Source organism: Odontesthes bonariensis, chromosome 20, assembly GCF_027942865.1.
Source record: "Odontesthes bonariensis isolate fOdoBon6 chromosome 20, fOdoBon6.hap1, whole genome shotgun sequence".
Classification (NCBI taxonomy): Eukaryota; Metazoa; Chordata; class Actinopteri; order Atheriniformes; family Atherinopsidae; genus Odontesthes; species Odontesthes bonariensis.
This window is the reverse complement of record NC_134525.1, coordinates 16,476,536-16,496,540: the sequence shown is the minus strand read 5'-3', so window position 1 is coordinate 16,496,540 and position 20,005 is coordinate 16,476,536. Positions and strand designations below refer to the sequence as shown.

The 20,005-nt window shown below is 41.4% G+C and overlaps 1 protein-coding gene across 4 annotated transcripts in view; it reads left to right on the top strand.

The window, feature by feature from the left end:
• sema5a (sema domain, seven thrombospondin repeats (type 1 and type 1-like), transmembrane domain (TM) and short cytoplasmic domain, (semaphorin) 5A) overlaps nucleotides 1–20,005 on the top strand; it is a 141,318-nt gene that overhangs the window by 70,276 nt on the left and 51,037 nt on the right. For all 4 annotated transcript variants that reach the window (XR_012767694.1, XM_075452100.1, XM_075452101.1 and 1 more), the window contains 6 exons: nucleotides 924–1,209; nucleotides 6,084–6,219; nucleotides 10,121–10,325; nucleotides 13,158–13,365; nucleotides 15,062–15,179; nucleotides 19,645–19,826. Coding sequence is in view for 3 of the 4 variants with exons in the window: in XM_075452100.1 (XP_075308215.1) it covers nucleotides 924–1,209; nucleotides 6,084–6,219; nucleotides 10,121–10,325; nucleotides 13,158–13,365; nucleotides 15,062–15,179; nucleotides 19,645–19,826 (1,135 nt within the window). In the remaining variant the exon portion in view is untranslated. The remainder of the gene's footprint in view (nucleotides 1–923; nucleotides 1,210–6,083; nucleotides 6,220–10,120; nucleotides 10,326–13,157; nucleotides 13,366–15,061; nucleotides 15,180–19,644; nucleotides 19,827–20,005) is intronic.

Below are 20,005 nucleotides of genomic sequence, written 5' to 3'. Positions count from 1 at the left end.
GAAATCTTTGTGAGGTAAATATGTAAATGCCTCACCATTTCTTTAAGGAGGAGCACTTAACTGTGAATTCTTCAGAATCAATGTCTTTTTCCCAGAAAGCTCAAAGCCATCTCCGTGCAGATTGAAAAGCTTCGGATAGCTTAAGGTGTCCTGTCTTCTGAGGAGTCAGTCAATCAGTATCTTGTGAGCAAGTGACTTTTATCTGATTCACATTTAAGTTCAGTTGAAAAAAAAATTTAAACAACCACATATATTGCTTGGCAGCCACCTTCAGGGAGAAGGTTTAATAACTAATTTTATGGAAGAATTGATTTTTCCTTCATCGACCCCCCCCCCCCTCCCGTCTCCCCCTCCACTGCCCCTCGCAGGTGCAGAGCAGTGCGAGGCAGGGCTGAAGTGATGGAGGGACACTTTCGTTTAAAGCTGAATTAAATCAGTGTCATCGAGAATGAAGTGCGTGGTTTAGATCCAATAATGTCATACATAAAGATAAACGTCTTAGCTGTGACAGTGCAGTGGAGGTTGCATGTTTCAGATAGGGTGAGAGCTATTAAACTACACCTATTTTGGTCATTTCTCATCCTAACCTTTAAGTTTGGGGAATGAAAAATGAGTTTTCTTATTACATCACAATGCCATTAATAACATGGCCTGTAGTTATTAATCCTGATCACTTGCAGTTGTGTGGGCTGTAGACTCACACAGACCAGGAGTCAATCAGTCATAACACTTACAGTACCCATTCGCTCTCCCACTCTTCTTCTTTTTCTTTTTTTAATTTTTCTGTCTGTATTTTTCTTAATCTCTTTGCACTTCATTTCGGTCTGTTGGATTTCTTCAATCTTTCTCTGTGTGTCTTTATTTTTTCATTCTCTGATCTTTTTTCTCCTTTCCATTCATTCCTCCTGTCTCTTTTTCAACAGAGCCAAATTTCGTCTCCTCTTACGATATCGGCAACTTCACCTACTTCTTCTTTCGGGAGAATGCGGTGGAGCATGATTGTGGCAGGACGGTGTTTTCCCGTGCCGGACGCGTGTGTAAAAATGACATTGGAGGTCGCTTTCTTCTGGAGGACACGTGGACCACCTTCATGAAGGCCAGACTGAACTGCTCTAGACCAGGAGAAATCCCCTTCAATTACAACGAACTGCAGGGCACTTTCTACTTACCTGAGCTGGAGCTGCTCTATGGTATTTTTACAACCAATGTGTGAGTATTATGTATTTTATATCACAATATGAGCAGAATATATATTTATGTTGGTTTCACTGGTCTTGATTAAACATTTTCCTAATACAGCTACTTCACAACGCATTTAACAGAAATTGCACATACTGTATTTAAACATACTGTAGAAGAAACAAGTAAAAGGGAACTCTGATGGGTTTGCACTGATTCTATACTGATTATATCAATAAATGTGTCAAACATACTAGCTAGCAAGTTAAGATAATGTTTGCTCCAAGAGTAGATCAAAACAATGCCTCTATACCTTTTGACTGATTTTTTACTTTTTAAAAGACAAGTTATAAAGCTATAAAATTGGAACCAAATGTTCTCTGCTGATGATGTCAAAATGGAAAACACCATTGCTTTGAAGAAAAAAATTAAGTAAAAGATTGTTGCAGAAATGAGAGATTTACTGTTTAACACGTAGTTATTGTTGTTAAAGCCCAAAAGCCTAAGGCACAATTTCCTTATTCTAACTAAGTCGTTTAGGTGCTTAAACCCAGAACTAAAAAGGAAGTAAAGAAAAATAATTCAAATGTATCGTTAAGTGTCTCTCATAGAAGTTCCAATTCTTGTCGTCTTCCGATAGCTTCAGGTGTCCAAACTTGACTTTGAGTCTTAAAGTCAAGTATCTTGGTTTGAGGATCTTTGTTCTATTCCTCCTCTATCACCACCTATCTCTGAAAGTGGCGTTTTTTTAGGTGTCAAATGTCCTCAACCAGCTAGATATAGATGTACAGTATATCACTGCACTATATAACATAAAGCGGCGGCGCGATCGTTTTCGCAGCGACCCCTCGAGAGGTAAAACTGTGTAAAACAGTGTAATTTTAGTGTATTATTGTAGTTAAGTTATGTGTCTGAAATCTACAAACTGCACTCAAGAGGCCGCTAAACTGCAACACTCAGATGCAATATCACAAGTCTACCAACGGGGTCTACTTATGGGACTTAAACACTGCCCAACGGCGTTACCAACGGAGACAAAGGACGCGCTACAGTCTACCAGCCTGCTTCGCAAATTCCCGAGCTCGCCTGAAGACAAGGGCCGGGTGAGGAGGCGCCGAAAGCGGTGTGAGAGAAGACGGAAGAGGGGCAAGAGAGCCGGTGTCCGCGCTAGGCTGATGGCTAATGCTAGCCGACCGGCTCTTCCGTCCATCCTGCTCTCTAACGTCCACTCACTTGAAAATAAACTGGACTACATCAAACTACAACGGACTACTCAACGGGACACTAGGGACTGCTGTGTGTATGTTTTCACAGAAACATGGCTCAGTGACCGCGTCCCGGAGGCGGCCATTCAGCTAGACGGACTAGCCTCGCATCGAGCCGACAGAGACCCGCTGTGCGGTAAGACACGAGGCGAGGGACTGTGTGTTTACATCAACACGGACTGGTGCAACAACTCTGTCCTAGTCTCCAAGTCCTGTTCATCGCTGGTGGAATACGCGGTCGTGAGATGTAGACCATTCTACTTACCGAGAGAGATCTCCTCCCTGCACATTGTAGCTGTGTACATTCCTCCCAGCGCTAACACTAAGGAAGCGCTAACCGCACTGTACGGGGCCATCAGTGATCTCCAAAACAAACATCCAGAAGGACTGCTTATTGTCGCCGGAGACTTCAATCATGCAAATCTAAAAACAGTGCTTCCAAAATTCTACCAACATGTGGATTTTGCAACGAGAGGAGCGAACACGCTGGATCTTGTTTACACCACCATACCCGGTGCATATCGTGCCGAGCCCCGCCCCCACCTGGGATATTCTGACCACATCTCCGTCAAGCTGATCCCAGCATACAGACCGCTGGTCAGACGCTCCAGGCCAGTCAACAAACAGGTAAAGACCTGGCCGGAAGGAGCCATCTCTACCCTCCAGGACTGTTTTGAGTGCACTGACTGGCAAATGTTTAGGGAAGCAGCAACCACCAACGGCTCCACTGACCTAGAGGAGTACACGGCTTCAGTCACTGGTTTCATCAGTAAGTGCACTGATGACGTCACGGTCATCAAATCCATCACCACGCGCTCTAACCAGAAGCCATGGATGACTGCTGAGGTGCGTGCACTGCTGAGAGCCAGAGACATAGCATTCAGAACAGGAGAAAAGGAGGCCCTGAGCAGAGCGCGGGCAACACTGGCCCAGGCTACCAGGGATGCAAAGCGAGCGCATGCCCAGAAAATCCACGGCCACTTCAGAGACAGTGGAGACACACGGCACCTGTGGCAGGGAATCCAAGCCATCACTAACTTCAGGACAACAACACCGGCCTGTGACAGTGATGCCTCCCTGCCCGATGCGCTGAACGTGTTCTACAGTCGTTTTGATGCAGAGAATGATGTGGTGGCAAGGAAGAACACCCCCCCTCCTGGCGAACAAGTGCTATGCCTGACCACAGCTGAAGTGAGAAAGACTCTGCAAAGAGTCAACCCACGTAAGGCTGCTGGCCCAGACAACATTCCCAGGAGTGTGCTCAGGGGATGTGCAGACCAACTGGCAGATGTCTTCACGGACATCTTCAACATCTCCCTGAGCAGTGCCATCGTCCCATCGTGCTTCAAAACCACCACCATCGTCCCTGTGCCCAAGAAGTCGCCTGTGTCATGCCTCAATGATCACCGCCCCATCACACTCACCCCTACCATCATGAAGTGCTTTGAGAGGCTGATCCTGAAGCACATCAAGAACCATCTGCCTCCCACCTTGGACCCCCTGCAGTTCGCGTACCGAGCCAACCGCTCCACCGACGACGCCATCAACACCACCCTCCACCTAGCACTCACCCACCTGGACAAAAAAGACACTTACGTCAGAATGCTGTTCATAGACTTCAGTTCAGCATTCAACACTATCATCCCACAGCACCTGATTAGGAAGCTGAGCTTGCTTGGCCTAAACACTACCCTCTGCAACTGGATCCTGGACTTTCTTACGGGGAGACCCCAGTCAGTCCGGATCGGAAACAACACCTCCAGCACCACCACACTGAGCACAGGGGCACCTCAAGGCTGCGTGCTCAGTCCACTGCTGTTCACACTCCTAACCCACGACTGCACAGCACTACATGACTCGAACCACATAATCAAGTTCGCTGATGATACGACCGTGGTGGGTCTCATTGAAAAGAACGACGAGTCATCATACAGGGAGGAGGTGGAAAAGCTGATCACCTGGTGCAAAGCCAACAACCTGTCTCTGAATGTGGACAAAACTAAAGAGATGGTTGTTGATTTCCGCAGAGCACAGAGGGACCACGAGCCTCTGCACATCGAAGGCTCCCCGGTGGAGATTGTGGAGAACACCAAATTCCTTGGTGTCCATCTGGCGGAGAACTTCACCTGGTCCCTCAACACCGGCTCCACTGTAAAGAAGGCTCAGCAGCGTCTCCACTTCCTGTTCCTGAGAAGGCTGAAGAGAGCCCACCTCCCTCCCACCATTCTCACCACCTTCTACAGAGTGACCATAGAGAGCCTCCTGGGTAGCTGCATCACCGCCTAGTTCGGTAACTGCACCCAACTGGACCGCAAAAACCTTCAGCGTGTGGTGAGGACAGCTGAAAAGATCATTGGAGCCACTCTCCCCTCCGTCTCAGACATCTACACCACACACTGCATCCGCAAGTCAACCAGGATTCTTAAAGACCCCACCCACCCCACATAGACTTTTCTCACCCCTCCCATCTGGCAGAAGGTACCGCAGCATACGGTCTGTCACCACCAGACTACAAAACAGCTTCTTCCCCCAGGCCATACGACTCCTCAACGCTCAGAGACTGATCTGATCACCTCTGTTGTCCCAGCTGTTCTTTATTGTTGCTGTTTGTTGCAGTGAAAAACTTCTCGAGAAACGTTATTTCATTGCACTGTATACTGTGTATATGGCTGGAATGACAATAAACCCTCTTGAATCTTGAATCTTGAATCTATATGTTGGCCACTATTTCAAAAAGAGGCACTGATGTGACACCCTAGGCTCTGGATTAACTTTAAATTTGTTTCAAGGTGAGAGTGAGTGTGTTGGTGTCACATGCAAAAAACTGAGGATCTTAAAAAGTTGATGAATCATGTAGAAGACTTAGAAATAAAACTGTTTTAAATGTAGTATTGTTATATATATCATATGATTTCACTTTTTCACTTACAAATAGGATGGCTTCTTACAGCATCTATGTCTACGTTATATCACGTATATGAGGCTATAATGAGGGATATTATTATTATCTATTTTCAGAGACATCGCTGCTTCTTCCACTTTTTTACTTTTTTCCTTTCACATACACACAAACACACCCCCGAACACACACACTTGCACACGCAGACCATTATTAAAGCTGAGTAATCAATTCTTTATGGTCAATGCCTTCACATTGCTGAAAAAGAAGTCTTTTGAAGGGTATTGGAAACATTTCCCCCTGCAGGCACAGAGTTTAATGAACAGCTGCACTCGGTTATAATTCACATCGCCCAAGTTGCGCAGTCTGAGTCGAGAGTTAATACACTCATTCTTTAGCCTCTCTTCCGAGGGAGGCGACCAGCACTTGTTGAAACTGACAACTTAAAAAGTCAAAGCTGTATTTCAGGTCTAAGATCTATACGGTTCATCAGACAAGCCGAGCATCTTAATTGTGGCGCATTGCTGGATTTATAATCCAGTAATGACAATCACTTAAGCCATAGTGTGCATTAGCCAAATGAAAACATACAGAGGTCATCTTTACAAATAAATCTGTGCTGTTAGGATTTTTGTACATTCGATCCTTTAATACTTTTCTCTGTTTCTCTCTTTCTCTCTCATATTTACTTCCATGTCATCATCCATCTCTTCACCTTTTTTTCTGTTGCTGACACTCAGAAACAGCATTGCTGCATCTGCAGTGTGTGCCTTCAATCTCAGTGCCATATCACAGGTTTTCAACGGGCCCTTTAAGTACCAGGAAAACTCACGGTCTGCCTGGCTGCCGTACCCCAACCCCAACCCAAACTTTCAGGTAATCTAACTGTAATGAAATTCTCTATTGTTTTTATTTGTTTAATTCTTATTTATTTACGTATTTATTTATTCATCTTTACATTTGAACTGGACAGACATATTACAATGACTGAAACTAAACTAATTTGATGACAGCCATTCCCATGGCTCTGTGGAGTTGTATATTGCACTAAGCTGAAAACTAAAGCGTTCAAATGACGACGTATTAATGTAAAGCTTGTCTAATGTTTACCCCGTTAGCCCTCTTAGTTTAACATCTGCAAGGTTTTCACAATTTGTTCTGATGGGAGATGTGATGAGCCAAATTCATCCTTCAGGAAAAATACATAGCAGAGAAGATCCAATCTACATCAGCACATTGGACCCAGTGTGTTTTACTGTGGCTTATTAATTTCTTGAAAATGTCATATAGCCTCAATCTGTGAAGTGCAGCCCTTCCGAATAAACAAGACTTCTTTTGCACAGATGGCACTTTATGTATGTACTCCTATCTTAAAGGGGAAAGACAGACTTCCACTCCATATGACATAGAAGGAATGTTTTACTGGAGGAGCAAGTGGCTCTCAGTTGTTGCAGGCTTAGCAGATAGAGAAGGAACTAATCCACACAGCCTCCCATAAGGGATTGAATTTCCTCTGAGGTCTGCCTACCACTGGGTGACACACGCCTTCTTTCCACTCGATCGTGTTTCCATCAAGCCAGCAGATGCATGAGTCTGCTATCAAGAACTTACCCACACACATAATCTATAATGACATTGTTCATGCTAAAAAAAGTGGATGAAATGCTCATATCCAAAAGTGCAAGTTGTCATAATACAGTTAATACAAACTTGTATACACACCAATGAATCTCTAACATGGAATGTCTCTGTCTGCCGTCACACGCTCACGTATCTCCAAATCCACAGCTGGTGGATTTCCCTTACCTTTAAGAAAACTAACTTTCCCTAACTGGTAACGCTGAGCACAGATTTTTTGCTGCTCAGGGTACTATGGCTTCTCCACAAAGAAGTTTCTGTACACCATAGTGTGTTTATGTGGCTGTGTTCCTCGAGAATAAACACGGATCAGTTCCTCCTCTCCGTCCCCATCTCTCCACTTAAGCTCAGGCACAATGGCTGCTCCTCACAGCTGGACCGATGCACACTTTATCTAGGTTTCAGTGACATCTTCATCAAGCATTTGTCAATGTTGGTGGATTAGATTTACGAGCCCAAGATTTATAGCCTGTCTTTTTTGGGGTCATTTCTGCACACACAGTTTCACACATGCGCAAGCATAAACAAACACCTATAGGAAACCAGCAGCCTTAAAAGCCACTGGCCATCTGCCTATCTACTATACACAAAGACACCTATAAAAATAAAGGGTTATTGCTGCCACATGGGGATAATTATGAATGTAAAGTCTTCACTCAACACACACACATTGTTCATTGATTGAGAGCTTAATTCCCTGTCTGTCTGTAGAGAAAATCCCTCCATTTATTTGAACCACACCGATTGATCCAGCAGGGTTTACTAAGGCTGGTAGTCATGTTCATTGTGCATTAGAAGCTAATACCTTCTATGTGTTGTATAGGTCTTCTGCCATTTTATAATTGCTTACGGTAAAGAAAAAGAAAAATTATTCAGTTCCATATATTTTATAATATGTTAAATTTGACTGATGGGAAGCATTCTAGAGATTTAGTGCATCAAAATAAAGGTGCCAGTTTGCTCCGTTTTCATATCAAAAGGATTTGTGGTCATAAAACTAACAAAAGATTAGAATCAGATTAAAAGGACAAGCTACAAGAAGAGCATTTTGAATTAAAAAGTCCATTTTGCTAAACCGTGGTGTAAAACATCTCTGAGTGGCACTTATCATTCTGGCAGGGCCCAGCACACTGGTGATGATGGGGGACAGCTGAGTGTTGGATGGGCCCTCAGCCAAATGATGGTTGTGTCCCTCACCTTGGCTGTGAAGAGAAAATCATAACATCCATCTCTCGGTGCATTCCCAGATGTAATAGAACCTCACTGGTCAGCGCCTGACTTTGTCCCACTCACTTTGCCACACTGTGGCAAAATTATAGTCATGCAGACGCTTTGGGACTCAGACACTTGCACATAATATGAGTACAAACCACAAAAGGAAACCTTAAACATGTGTTACTGAGAATTCCACGCCACACACATGCAACACATAAGCTGGACTCTCATTTTGAAGCACATGCATGCACAGTATTGCATCTGCCAGTCTTCCAGGGCTCTAGTTTTCCATCTCCTGATGTGGTAAGAGCATTGATCCGCTCACCAGCCTGGGGAAGCTCTTCATGATTCTCATCTGTCAGTCTAGTGAAGGCCAAGGATTGATCTGTATAAAGTGTCCATGTTGTTACTACTGTGGCTAGTCAGCAGAAACTAATCACCACCTAAGGTCCAGTCTCACATAAGTACGGAGAGGCTGTATATGGTTGGCCTGGAGCAATACAATACTATAAAACAGCCCTGGTCATTTGGGTTGGTTTAATTGCCATGAAAGGATTATTTTTGTTTTCTATGCACTGCATTTTAGCTGAGGCCTATTCTTTGTGAAAGGGAGCTTAATCTGCAATCCTAACCCCAGCCTGGGACCTGTTTTACTGAGAGGGACACACATGGTTAGCGTTACTCAGCCAGCTCTCCCTCAGCTGCCTCAGGCTATGTGCTTCACCTCATCCCGATCAGCTTGGTGGAGAAAACAGTCTACATTTGCGCTTTAAAAAGCATGAATTTCCTCTTTTCCTGTGAATGCCATGTGTCTCTACAACGTGAGCCACATTGAGCCTGTAAGATAAAAATAATAGCAATGTTTTAATTCCCTATTCAGATAATTGTATGGAAAAGACATGCATATATAAAAACTCACTGATATTTCAAGACTTATCTGAAAAATGCAGGCTCACTGGACAGTGACAGCATTTAACGAAAATATACCCTTGCTTGTTATTATTTGATATGCCATTAGTGCTACACTGTGCTACACTGGGTCCAGATAATATAACCTGCTTCTGACACCAGTGTGCAGTTCCATATATATTGCCGGTAGACCCAATTACATCCAGAAAAACAAGTTTATTCAAAATACTAGAAATAAATCAAACATTTCCTAGATAAATATACCTAATTATAAAATGTCATTTAACTATAAAAATACATTTTTATGTGAACAAATGTAAAAGAAATACAAGCCATAGTGTTGATATCTCCTTCTTTATACTCCCATTTGGAGAGAGTTTGGTATATATATACTTTCTAATAAATGAAACCCCGGAAATATCTTTTGCCTTTTTGCCTTGTGCAGTGGTACAAACTCCACTTCAGTAGCAAAGCTAGACTGGGACAAAAAATAAAATGTATAATGATTTTACCTGTTTATGTGAAATGGCTCTGGTATCACTAGAGTTTCATCAGTCCTAAAAGTTATTTTGATAATTTTTTAAATAGTTGGTTGATATTACTGCATTTAGGGAAAAATGATCTATAGGAATGATTAAGCTCTGAAAACATTTTTGATTTTAGTTGTTATTTTTGAGGTGCAAAACTTAATGATTATGATATATGTGCATGAGGAGAAAATCTAATAAAAGAGATTACTGCTCACCCATTGAAACATTCATTCATTCTTCCTCCATCAGCCTCTGTGTATCTACTACAAAGCCTTGAGGTTGTGAGGATAGAAAACAATTGCAAAGAGCCAGCAATTGACTTTAAATCCTTGTTCATTTAATCATTCAATCCCTCCCTTTTCCATCTCTAGTTGTTCTTCTGAACAAAAATCTCAAGCTTATTAACTTGCTGCGCCTAAGAGCTTGGCTTTCATCGATGTGCTTAATCAAAGCTTTTATTTTTCCTGACTTTCCCACCTCCACAGTGTGGGACCATCGACTCTGGCTCCTATGTGAACTTGACTAAGAGAAACCTGCAGGACGCTCAGAAGTTTTTGCTGATGCATGAGGTGGTCCAGCCCGTGGTCACCGTGCCCTACTTCATGGAGGACAATGTCCGCTTCACTCACGTGGCAGTGGATGTGGTGCAGGGGAAAGACACACTGTTTCACATCATTTATTTGGCCACTGGTAGGTTCTTTATAACACTTTTTCTAAACAATATTCCAATATTCCAATATTTAGTTTCATAATCAGCGTTTTCCCACATTTGTAATTTGACTCACTACACTGTACATATTAGTTCTCAGAATATACAGTTTGTTTTGATTTGGTTCAATTTTACGCCATCTTAAAGGTCCTGATTCGTATTTTCTCAATCATCTTCTTACTATAATCACTTGGATCTTACTTGAACAATAAACACATTGTCAGAACACACCTACAGAGTCTTGTACTGGTAGAATAGTTGAGTAGATGAATAGTTTAATGAACTTATACCCCAATGCATACATTTTTCCTAAAGTACACAGATTCTTTCTCATAAGGCCATAAATATTGATTGTTACAAAGAAATACTTGACTTTGGGGGGCTTGAAGCCCTTGAAATGCATTCTACACAAGAAAGAAAGAAAGAAAAAAGAAGAAAACCAGTCGGTCTGTATTATCATCATGTAGACATCAAAGCTTCATGTTTGGTATGAGTTCGATCACTTTTTACCTCCATATGTCCACCACATGCTGCTTATAATTTACATGACTTCCCTAAAAGACATACATGCACCATATCACACCACATGCCATTTCAGTGTAATCCCTTGCTCGTAAATATCATAAAACATCCAACAGTCATGTGTCAAAATAATACAGACGAACGATTAATGACACACACATGCTCCCTTACACATTCACCCTGTCCGATGTGCCTTCATGGCACCGTCTGCTTATCAGTAGATCGTTTGATCATACTGGTGTGATAATATATGATGTGAGACTTGGCAGGGTGCGGAAAACACAACCAGTAAGTCACCAAAAAGACACCTTTGTTTGATGAACTGTTTTATAATACATAGACATATGGTTTACGAACAGATGCACTGAACAAAATTTGAACGTAGTGACCCACTTCACTGTGCTAATGTACCATAAGCCCACTGGGAAATGTCAACATGATCCTCCTGTTGTAGAGCCAGTGTTATTTTAAGATATCTTGCATATCCTACGTGATATATGCACACACACAATCTTTGTCTGGGTCTGTCTCACTTACACACACATACAGTCTGTTCCGGTTCACTGCTTCTGTGCTCGGCATCTCCCTCAAAAACACCCCTCCCATTGTTTGCATGGTGCTGTGATCAATGTAGCACTGAATCAGAGCTGCCCACATTGCAAGTTCCCCAGACACTAACCAGACAATAATGAAAACATCTGAAACGCTGCCAGGGCCATTGGCTAGAGCAAATGCTGTACCTAATCACATGACATTATTAACGCCTAAACGCACCCTTCTGATTGGGGCCTTTGTGGAGAACCTAATGGCTTCAACTGGGAGTCCAATGATGTCAGGGTGCGAGGTTCTTTTGTACGAACACGGGGTTTGCTGAGTATATCTGCTAACTTGTTATTCAGCACTTGTTGATCATTTCAGGAGCAGGATATGTTGCTTGGAAGTTAATGTGAACAGAATTTTGATGAATTTGAGAGCGATTTCCTTTCACCAAAGTAAAGGAGGTGCGTGCCATGATGAAAATAAAAAAAAAGAATAAATACTTACGTGGTGAGCCGCTGCTTGCTCAAACAGTAATTTACTAATTACTCAAGAGTGAAAGACAGATAATACACGTCATTGATTAGAGCATGAAAACAAACTTCAAAGTCACCACACACACGTACACACACATCACATCTGCAGCACTGTTACACATGTATAATTAGAAAAGAGGACCTTATAAGATATTCCACAAGCCTTTTTTTCCCCCGCCGTAACAGAGAAGCACAAGAAAAACACTTTTTTTAAAACTATAAGTGGTAATGATGAAAATAAAAATCATTTTAAATAACTATAATTACAACACAAGCAACATAAATACTGTGAAAGGACAGCACCCACAGAATATGTAGAATCAAGGCAACAACCGTTTGGAATTATTTTTCTGACCATCAGCTGCTAGCTGACATTGGTTCCTAGGTGCCATGCTTAGTACCCAGCTCTCTATAGTTTTAGTCCTCATAGCTTACAGGTCTCTTGTGAAGGAGCATGTAATCGAGCCACACTGGTACAGTAATATCATTTCTAAGTTTGAAATACAAAGTCTCATATACTACTTGTTACATGAAATATTAATTGCATTATTGTCCATATTGCTTGGGGCAAAACTTAACTTTTACATCACCTGTCATAAAGTTACCTATTAGCATTTCAACCTTCCTTTTATGGCACCACTGTACACCTAATTACTTTTTCCTTGCCCAGGGGACTGCATGTATAATAGATTATGTTTGTTTTAACACTCCCAAAAGAAAATTTGCATCTCATGGGACCTACCTCGCATAAAATAAAAGGTCAGAGTGTGTTCCCGATGACACGGATTTCCACATTTCTCTCGCTCTCAGAACTACAAAGTGGTTTCATCCCCTAGAATATCCCCTTAAAGAAAAGTAGGCCAGAAATCATGCATTCAGGTGCCATATCAATTCCCTGGTTGCAACTACAGCGCTGCATATTGATGGCACAGCCAAGCTTGGCACATTAGGCGCCACCTCTCTTTTTGACAGTCTTATTTTATAGCCTTTCTCTTTGCAGGCGATTGTTGTGTAGTTCACATGGGGTTCACACTGGCTTGTTTAGTTTTGCAAATCCATATATATTATTTGTCGTTGTTTTTCCTCTTCAAACACTGCTCTGTTCTTATCCATCCTTTTCTGTTGCTCCCTCCTCCATTACTTCACTTTTTCTCCCGTGGATAATCGCTCTTCTTCCTCTTTTTGACCAAATCCCCTGTTCCCTCGTCTCTCTTCCAGATTACGGTACTATCAGGAAAGTGCTTTCTCCTCTCAACCGGTCCACAGGGAGCTGCCTATTGGAGGAGATTGAGTTGTTCCCGCCCAGGAAGAGGCAGCCAATTCGAAGCCTGCTGATCCTGCACAGTCGCAGCGAGCTTTATGTGGGTGTAAGAGACCAGGTCATCAAGATCCCACTCAAGAGATGCAGCTACCACAAGAGCAGAGAGTGAGTACTTGCACAAAGAAACGCCATTAATCTCAGTGGAAACAGTCAAAAGCAAATGTGCTCACAACAAAATTTTCAAGCCCCTTTATTCATAAGATTCTCTTTATCGGAGAGGACCAGGCCTTGGTGCCAGTCAGTGCTATGCTGAGATTTAAAATCCTCCAAATCAGCTTTGTCTGAGCCGCTGGAGGTGCCCATGGCTGCCCTCAGTCCGTCTCCCTGACTGCCTTGCTGTCTTGTCATTGAACTGGCACAATACTGCTCGATTTCTGTCTTGTGCACAGTCCTATGGCGTCTGCGGGTTTTTATCAGATATATTGAGTTCCTGTCTGTTTGGAAGGCTCTCTATCAAGGAATAAATATTGGCAAAGAAAACCAGAGGCACAGGCCCGGGTGTGAGAACTCACCGCTAGGTCTGGATCCCATCCATCATAGCAAACAGAAAAGGAATAACACCTGCATTCTTTATCTCTCACACAATGAGCTGTTATTGCATTACACAGAAGACATAAGGCTTCATATTACAGCTGTTGCTCTGTGATATGTGCTACAGCCACTACAGTGCTTCATTGCAACTTTCTTTTTCTCATGAGAGCTCAAGAAAGTCGGACAAAAAACAAAACAGATAAAAGAAATTATACAAGACTGGTTGGTCGCCGTAGGGAGAATTCCTGGGTTATTCGCTGACATTTCTTATACATTTACTTGTTTGAAATCTTAGAGGGCTGTCTCTGTCTTTGGCAGTGTGGCTCATCATTGTGTAGTATAGAATCTGCAAGACCCTTAAGGCTCCCTGAGAGACAGGTGCTGACGTGTTTCTTCTCCCTTCTCATATTGTGCTGCTGTCGTCATCCCTTCTGTCTTCGTCCTAACAGATACAGTCTGCAACTGTCTGCTTTTTGCTAGTCACCCAGACATTGTGTCAGCTACCTTGTGTGTGCAGACAAACATTCTTACATTTTTGCAAATCCATATGGATAGCTGTGAGGGTGTGTTTCTTGCGTAAGAGCTATTGTTTGTGTCTGCACTTGGCTCATTGTTGTGAAACTCAGAAAAAAAAAGTTCACATTTCACCAGGGGAATGTCATGCAGCATTGACACCTGCAGCTGAGAGATATGTCACCAAACTGTCACCACAGACATGTATTTTTATCAAAAGAGTAACATCGGGATTTTTGTTGCACTCAATAAACCATCTGAGGCAGATACGAAAAAGACAGATGCTGCTACCTTTGCTAAAATAGCTTCACAGTGAATATTTATTGGGCTGATAAATGAAAAATCCATCAATACATTGTATTAAGGCACCGTTTTGTGACGCTGATGCTATATAATGGACGTCAATGTTTCCTGCACTTTTTGTTCCTCTTTTTTTCCCTATTAATTGTGACTACTCACATCTTTGTCCGAACTTAACACTATCTCTTTACCCCTCCTATCCACTCTTTCTTCTCAATATACCCTCTGCCCTCTTTCTTCTGACACTCTCGCTCATAACCTCCCCTACCATCTTATCACTACCAGATGTCACATTTCCATACATCATTTCTCCCACCATCTTATCTTATACTTTCCTCTGTAATCTCCCTCTTCAACCTGATGTTTGATGTTACGCTGTTTCATAATGCAGAGCTGTCTATCCGCATGACAGGTTAATAAAAGCCTGCAAATAGTGAATTCTGTTCTCACCTTTTAGAGCCTGTGTAGGAGCCAGGGACCCATACTGTGGTTGGGATCTGCTGCTGAAGAAATGCACCACCCTGGAGGAAAGTGTCAGAATGAACCAGTGGGAGCAGAGTATCACAAAATGCCCAGTGAGTACAGAGCTGCCATCTGATCTGTGCAAATGGTAAAGTTTGAAACACTTTGAATTTCCTATATTTCTGCATAAATGTTACCTGAAAGATCCTAAAAGTAGATGAAGGGAATTTAATTGGACAAAAGAGGGTTTTTTTTTATTTGACAATATTGCATAACAGTGGCAAAAGTATGTGGATCTTTGTTTTGGTATTTGGTGTTATCCCCTTGTGCAGCAATAACCGCAACTAAATATTTCCAGTAACTGTTGATCAGTCCCGCACATCAGCTTGGATTGATTTTAGCACATTCAGTAACTTATCTGTGCTGTTGGTGGCTTTCCTCACATGAAGTGCTTTCTTCAGTTTCTACTATAACAGTTCTATTGGATTAAGGTCCCCTATTTGTCTTGGCCATTCGAAAACATACTCTCTCTTTGGCAGAGCAACCTGTTTGCTAAAGGCCCCTTGTCTATTTGCATGAGCCATTTTTTTCTTGATATTCATTTGTCATCGACGGGTCCTGCCTTCTTTTCTTAAAACTCATTGTTCAGTTAAGCATGGCAAGCTCTTTTTTCAGCTTCTTCCCAGATTCAGAAAAACAGGTAAAAACCACGATACGTCCACCACGTTTCACAGATGGGTTAGAAAGCAGTGTTTTAATTTTTCCAGCTGTGAATTTGAAGTAACAGTATTTCTCATTTGAAATCAAAAGTTCTGCTTTAAACATACAATAATAATAATATTTTTCCTTGCCTTCTGGCTTGTACAAGTGATCTCTCGCAAACAACAGGAGTGTAATGTTACACTGGGTTTCTTTGTGATCCCATAAACTGTTACACACCTTGCTCTTGGAGTCATCTCTGTCAGTCAACCAATCTTGGGAAGAGCAACGCTTTTCATTGTGTTGACTACGAATTGGTGCAATCCAAACTCTGGAAAACATTTGTAACCTGCAGTATGATGAGCATCAACATCTCTTTTTCCAAAATTCTCCCTTTGCTCATGCCATGACATGCCTCCAGAAATGCTTTGTGAGCAAGATCTTTATATGAAAGACTCACACCGACTGTCAACCCATTTATTGAAAACATATTACTGTAACTTTATCAGTAAATAAACCAATTGTAGAGGTTCACATACATTTGCCACCTACAGATATCAGGTATTGGATTGTTTTTACTTAATGAATAAATTATAAGTTCCCATAACTAATTGGGTCTTCTTTTCCAGATTTCAAATCTAGAGTGAAAATCAGATTAAGTTTTAGGGTATACCTATGCAAAATTACATAACATCACTGCATAGCAGTTCAGTTCCTAATAACTGCATTCCTTTTTTGTCTTTACTTTGAAAATTGTTAGAAAATATATATATCCTTACTTGCCTCCATTTCCCCTCTCCTTCACACATGAGATACACCTTTCCATTTCTCCTCTGAAAGCTACACCCTGCATGTCAAGACACCCAACTCACAAGCAACAGCAACTAAAACAAGCCAGAGAACATATTCCTGCTAACCAAAGACTTCTACCGAACAACTTGACTGTAAGGGAGCAACATGTTCCCCCAGAACGATCGAGACTGTTGCCTCAGTCATTCACCTTCTACTGCTGGCTCATTAGTGAAACCAGTTGTTCCATTTATTTTACCCTGCACCAAAATTGGGAGTAGTATAAGGAAGCGGTGACCATGCCAATTTCAGCAAGGCTTTGTTTTTTGCAGTGTTTCATCTGCATGATTTTCAAGCTGGTCACATCCAAGAGCACCATGTGCCTTGGAACACCTCACATTTAAAGGAATACTTGGCACTCAAGCCTCTGAGTATGCAGTCAGTAGGCTACTTTTCTGCTGGGAAAAAAGGGAAGAGGGGGGTTCAAGCTAAAATTGTTTGCTCGAAACCAGTTAGCTTAGCTTTGCTGCTTGTAGTACATAATGTTAAGATTTTTTTTTCTTCTGAGACATGCTTTGGTAGACGAAAGGTAGACAGGAAGATTAGTACCACTTTGTCAGTTCTATGATGCAGGAGCCAGGGCAATTTTTGCTTTGCTTAGCTTAGCAAAAAAGAGGTGTAAACAGCTAGCTTGGCTGTATACGTTGTATGTCACTTTCTCAATCCATCAAAATTTTAGATAGACCAGGTGTAACTTTTTATAACACCACAAATTATCTTTTATACTTTTTTTCTTGTAAAATAAACAAGATACAATACAAGATTCAATGTATAAACTGTTTGCTCCCATTTTTATACCAATATTAGCTTTCTCTGGCACACGCATGAGGTAATAACAATGTTCTTGTTGTAATTCAGGTAGCCTGTAGCGTGGACAGTTTTAGACTGGATTCTTTGGCCAAACACTTGGCAAAACACAACTAATCATGGAAATCACTAGCTCCATGATTTATTTATTTTTTTTAAAAAGAAGCTATAAGTCGTCCTTGGCATCCATTTAGGGGTTTACAAATATAACATAAAATGTATTATTTGTGATGAAACCATTCAATCCATTAAACAATCGGCAAATCATTAAAGTTCCAGATTAATTTTCTGAACAAATTTCTGCCGCACAGCCACCCAATCAGTCAAACTAGGTCCAGTTTGTTTAAAGAATGCGTGAATCAACTCTAGAAATAATGACTCTGTGTATGCTTACAATGAGAAATGGCCATATATTCTGAGGTCTGAGTCCAGACCAACAAGAAACTTGTGCATTTGCAACAATTCATTGCAATATGTTAAACTGACAAACAAGAAGTGGTCTTTTATCACAGTTATAGTTTCACTCCCTATGAGTCCATTAACGCTTTGCAAAAGCTAAACTGCCTGAGTATCTGCTCTGCTGAGTACTCTTGCAAAGTGGTAGTCTGAATTTGGAGGCCAGTCAAGACTGAACACTGAGTCATGTTGTGTAGGCTGAGACAGGATATGCTTTACCAACCTATTCACTAGTGCCATCTGGCACCACAGTTATATGTCTAAATAAGCATCAACTTGTTTCAATGGGGTGTAAGAGAAAATGAAGAACTTCTTTGTGACAATTTTATAAGTTTTCACATAGTTAAAATGAAAAATTTTCCTTAAAGGAGCATTATATAACACTTTCTGACAGCCATCTCAAATGCCGTCCACCCTCTATATCATCGATTAAAGAACAAAGAACTCCGGCGTCATTTTAAAGGCCGCTGCTGTTTTTCATCAGCCTAAAAAGCCTCACCAGAGTTTAGTCAAGTTTTAAGCTTCGCCTGTCCCAAATTTGCTCCATCTTTTCATGTTTTTGCCTCTTTGACAAAGTCAGATAACGTGCCACTACCGTTCTAGCAATAACAAGTATGATCTTCCATTTATCAAATGTATACCCTTGAACTTCTTACAAAACAGCGTCAACAACCACTCATTCCTCCATTTTCTTCTTCATCGCCGCCCTCTGAACAGTACTCTCCTACCCTACGACTTGTTCCACTAACAGATGTAAATGGTTAATTCTAAGGAAATAAAAACTTAACAGTTGATTTAGCAAAGCAATTTAATTAATGATAAAGTAGATGTGAGGCAAAGTTTTTCATAATATAATCCTCATAAAACATAAAAGCTTTTCATCTTTCACCTTATATGTTATCCTCTTTCTGCTGTTCTTTCCCTACAATGTTGGCATTATATTGAAGAAAATACAAATTTCTCAACAGTACACAAAATAATTCTTTAATTTTAGTGTTTTTAATGAAATATATACAGCATGAAATATTCATTGAATGGATAATACACCACGACCAGAAAATTTACAGTCTCAGCCTGAATGATAATGTAATATTGCTTTATTGGATATCTCTGTAGAGTTGTTTGCTTCCTAGACTGCCCATCATTTCAGATGTTGTCTGTCTCAGCCATGCATTCCTCATTTAGGCACACGGCCGAGTTCAATTACCAATAAGAGCGGAGGCCAGACGTTATTGTGCTTCTGCCAAAGCAGATGATGATCACTCTTTCTGCTTCTTGTGTGATAGTGTTTTTTTTATTTTAAATCACCCTGAAATGTAGCAGCAACATGGCTCATATCATCTGTAGCCCTGAATTTTTTTGTAGTCAGCTCATATGCACTCGTAATTCATTGCCGCTGCAATATCTGAGCTTTCCTGTTTGATTCTGTTTTGCTTCTGATATTCATTTATGAGGCTGCTCTTGTTTCCTCATATCATATCATCTGTCCTGTGAATGTGTCCAATGTGAATCTCTCTTTTTTCCCATTTTGCAATTTCCTTACATCCTGTAACATTTTTTTGTGCATCTTCCTCGTGTTTCTCAGTAGATGATGTAATGTAGAAATGTTTGTATCTATTTGAGAAAAAAGATGATATTTGCTGTCATCCATCTGTACCCGTGGGCTGCACCTCACAGAGCAGCACATTCCAGAGAAAATCACTGATGCAATGACCAGTTTCTGTGAAAAGCCATTATTAATTTTGGTCCTTTTTTTGTCACTGACAGGTCCGCAATGTAACAGTCGATGGAGGATTTGGTGCCTGGACAGGCTGGTCCACTTGTAGCCATAATGATGGAGGCAGTGCAGGGTCCTGTCTGTGTCGCACACGAGCTTGTGATAACCCCGCCCCTCAGTGTGGCGGCCAACAGTGCTATGGGATCAGTGTTGAAGTCGCCAACTGCTCCAGGTATATTAATTTACCTGTCAAATCCAATCAAAATAATCACAGACTTGCTTCTTGTCTAGTATCACAAGATATTTAACCAAGTTATAAGAAGTTACAAGCAACTGCATAAAACTGCTGTAAACAATTCTAAAGGATGAAGGTTCATTTATATGTCTTTGAATTTGCAGTAGCACAAGAAC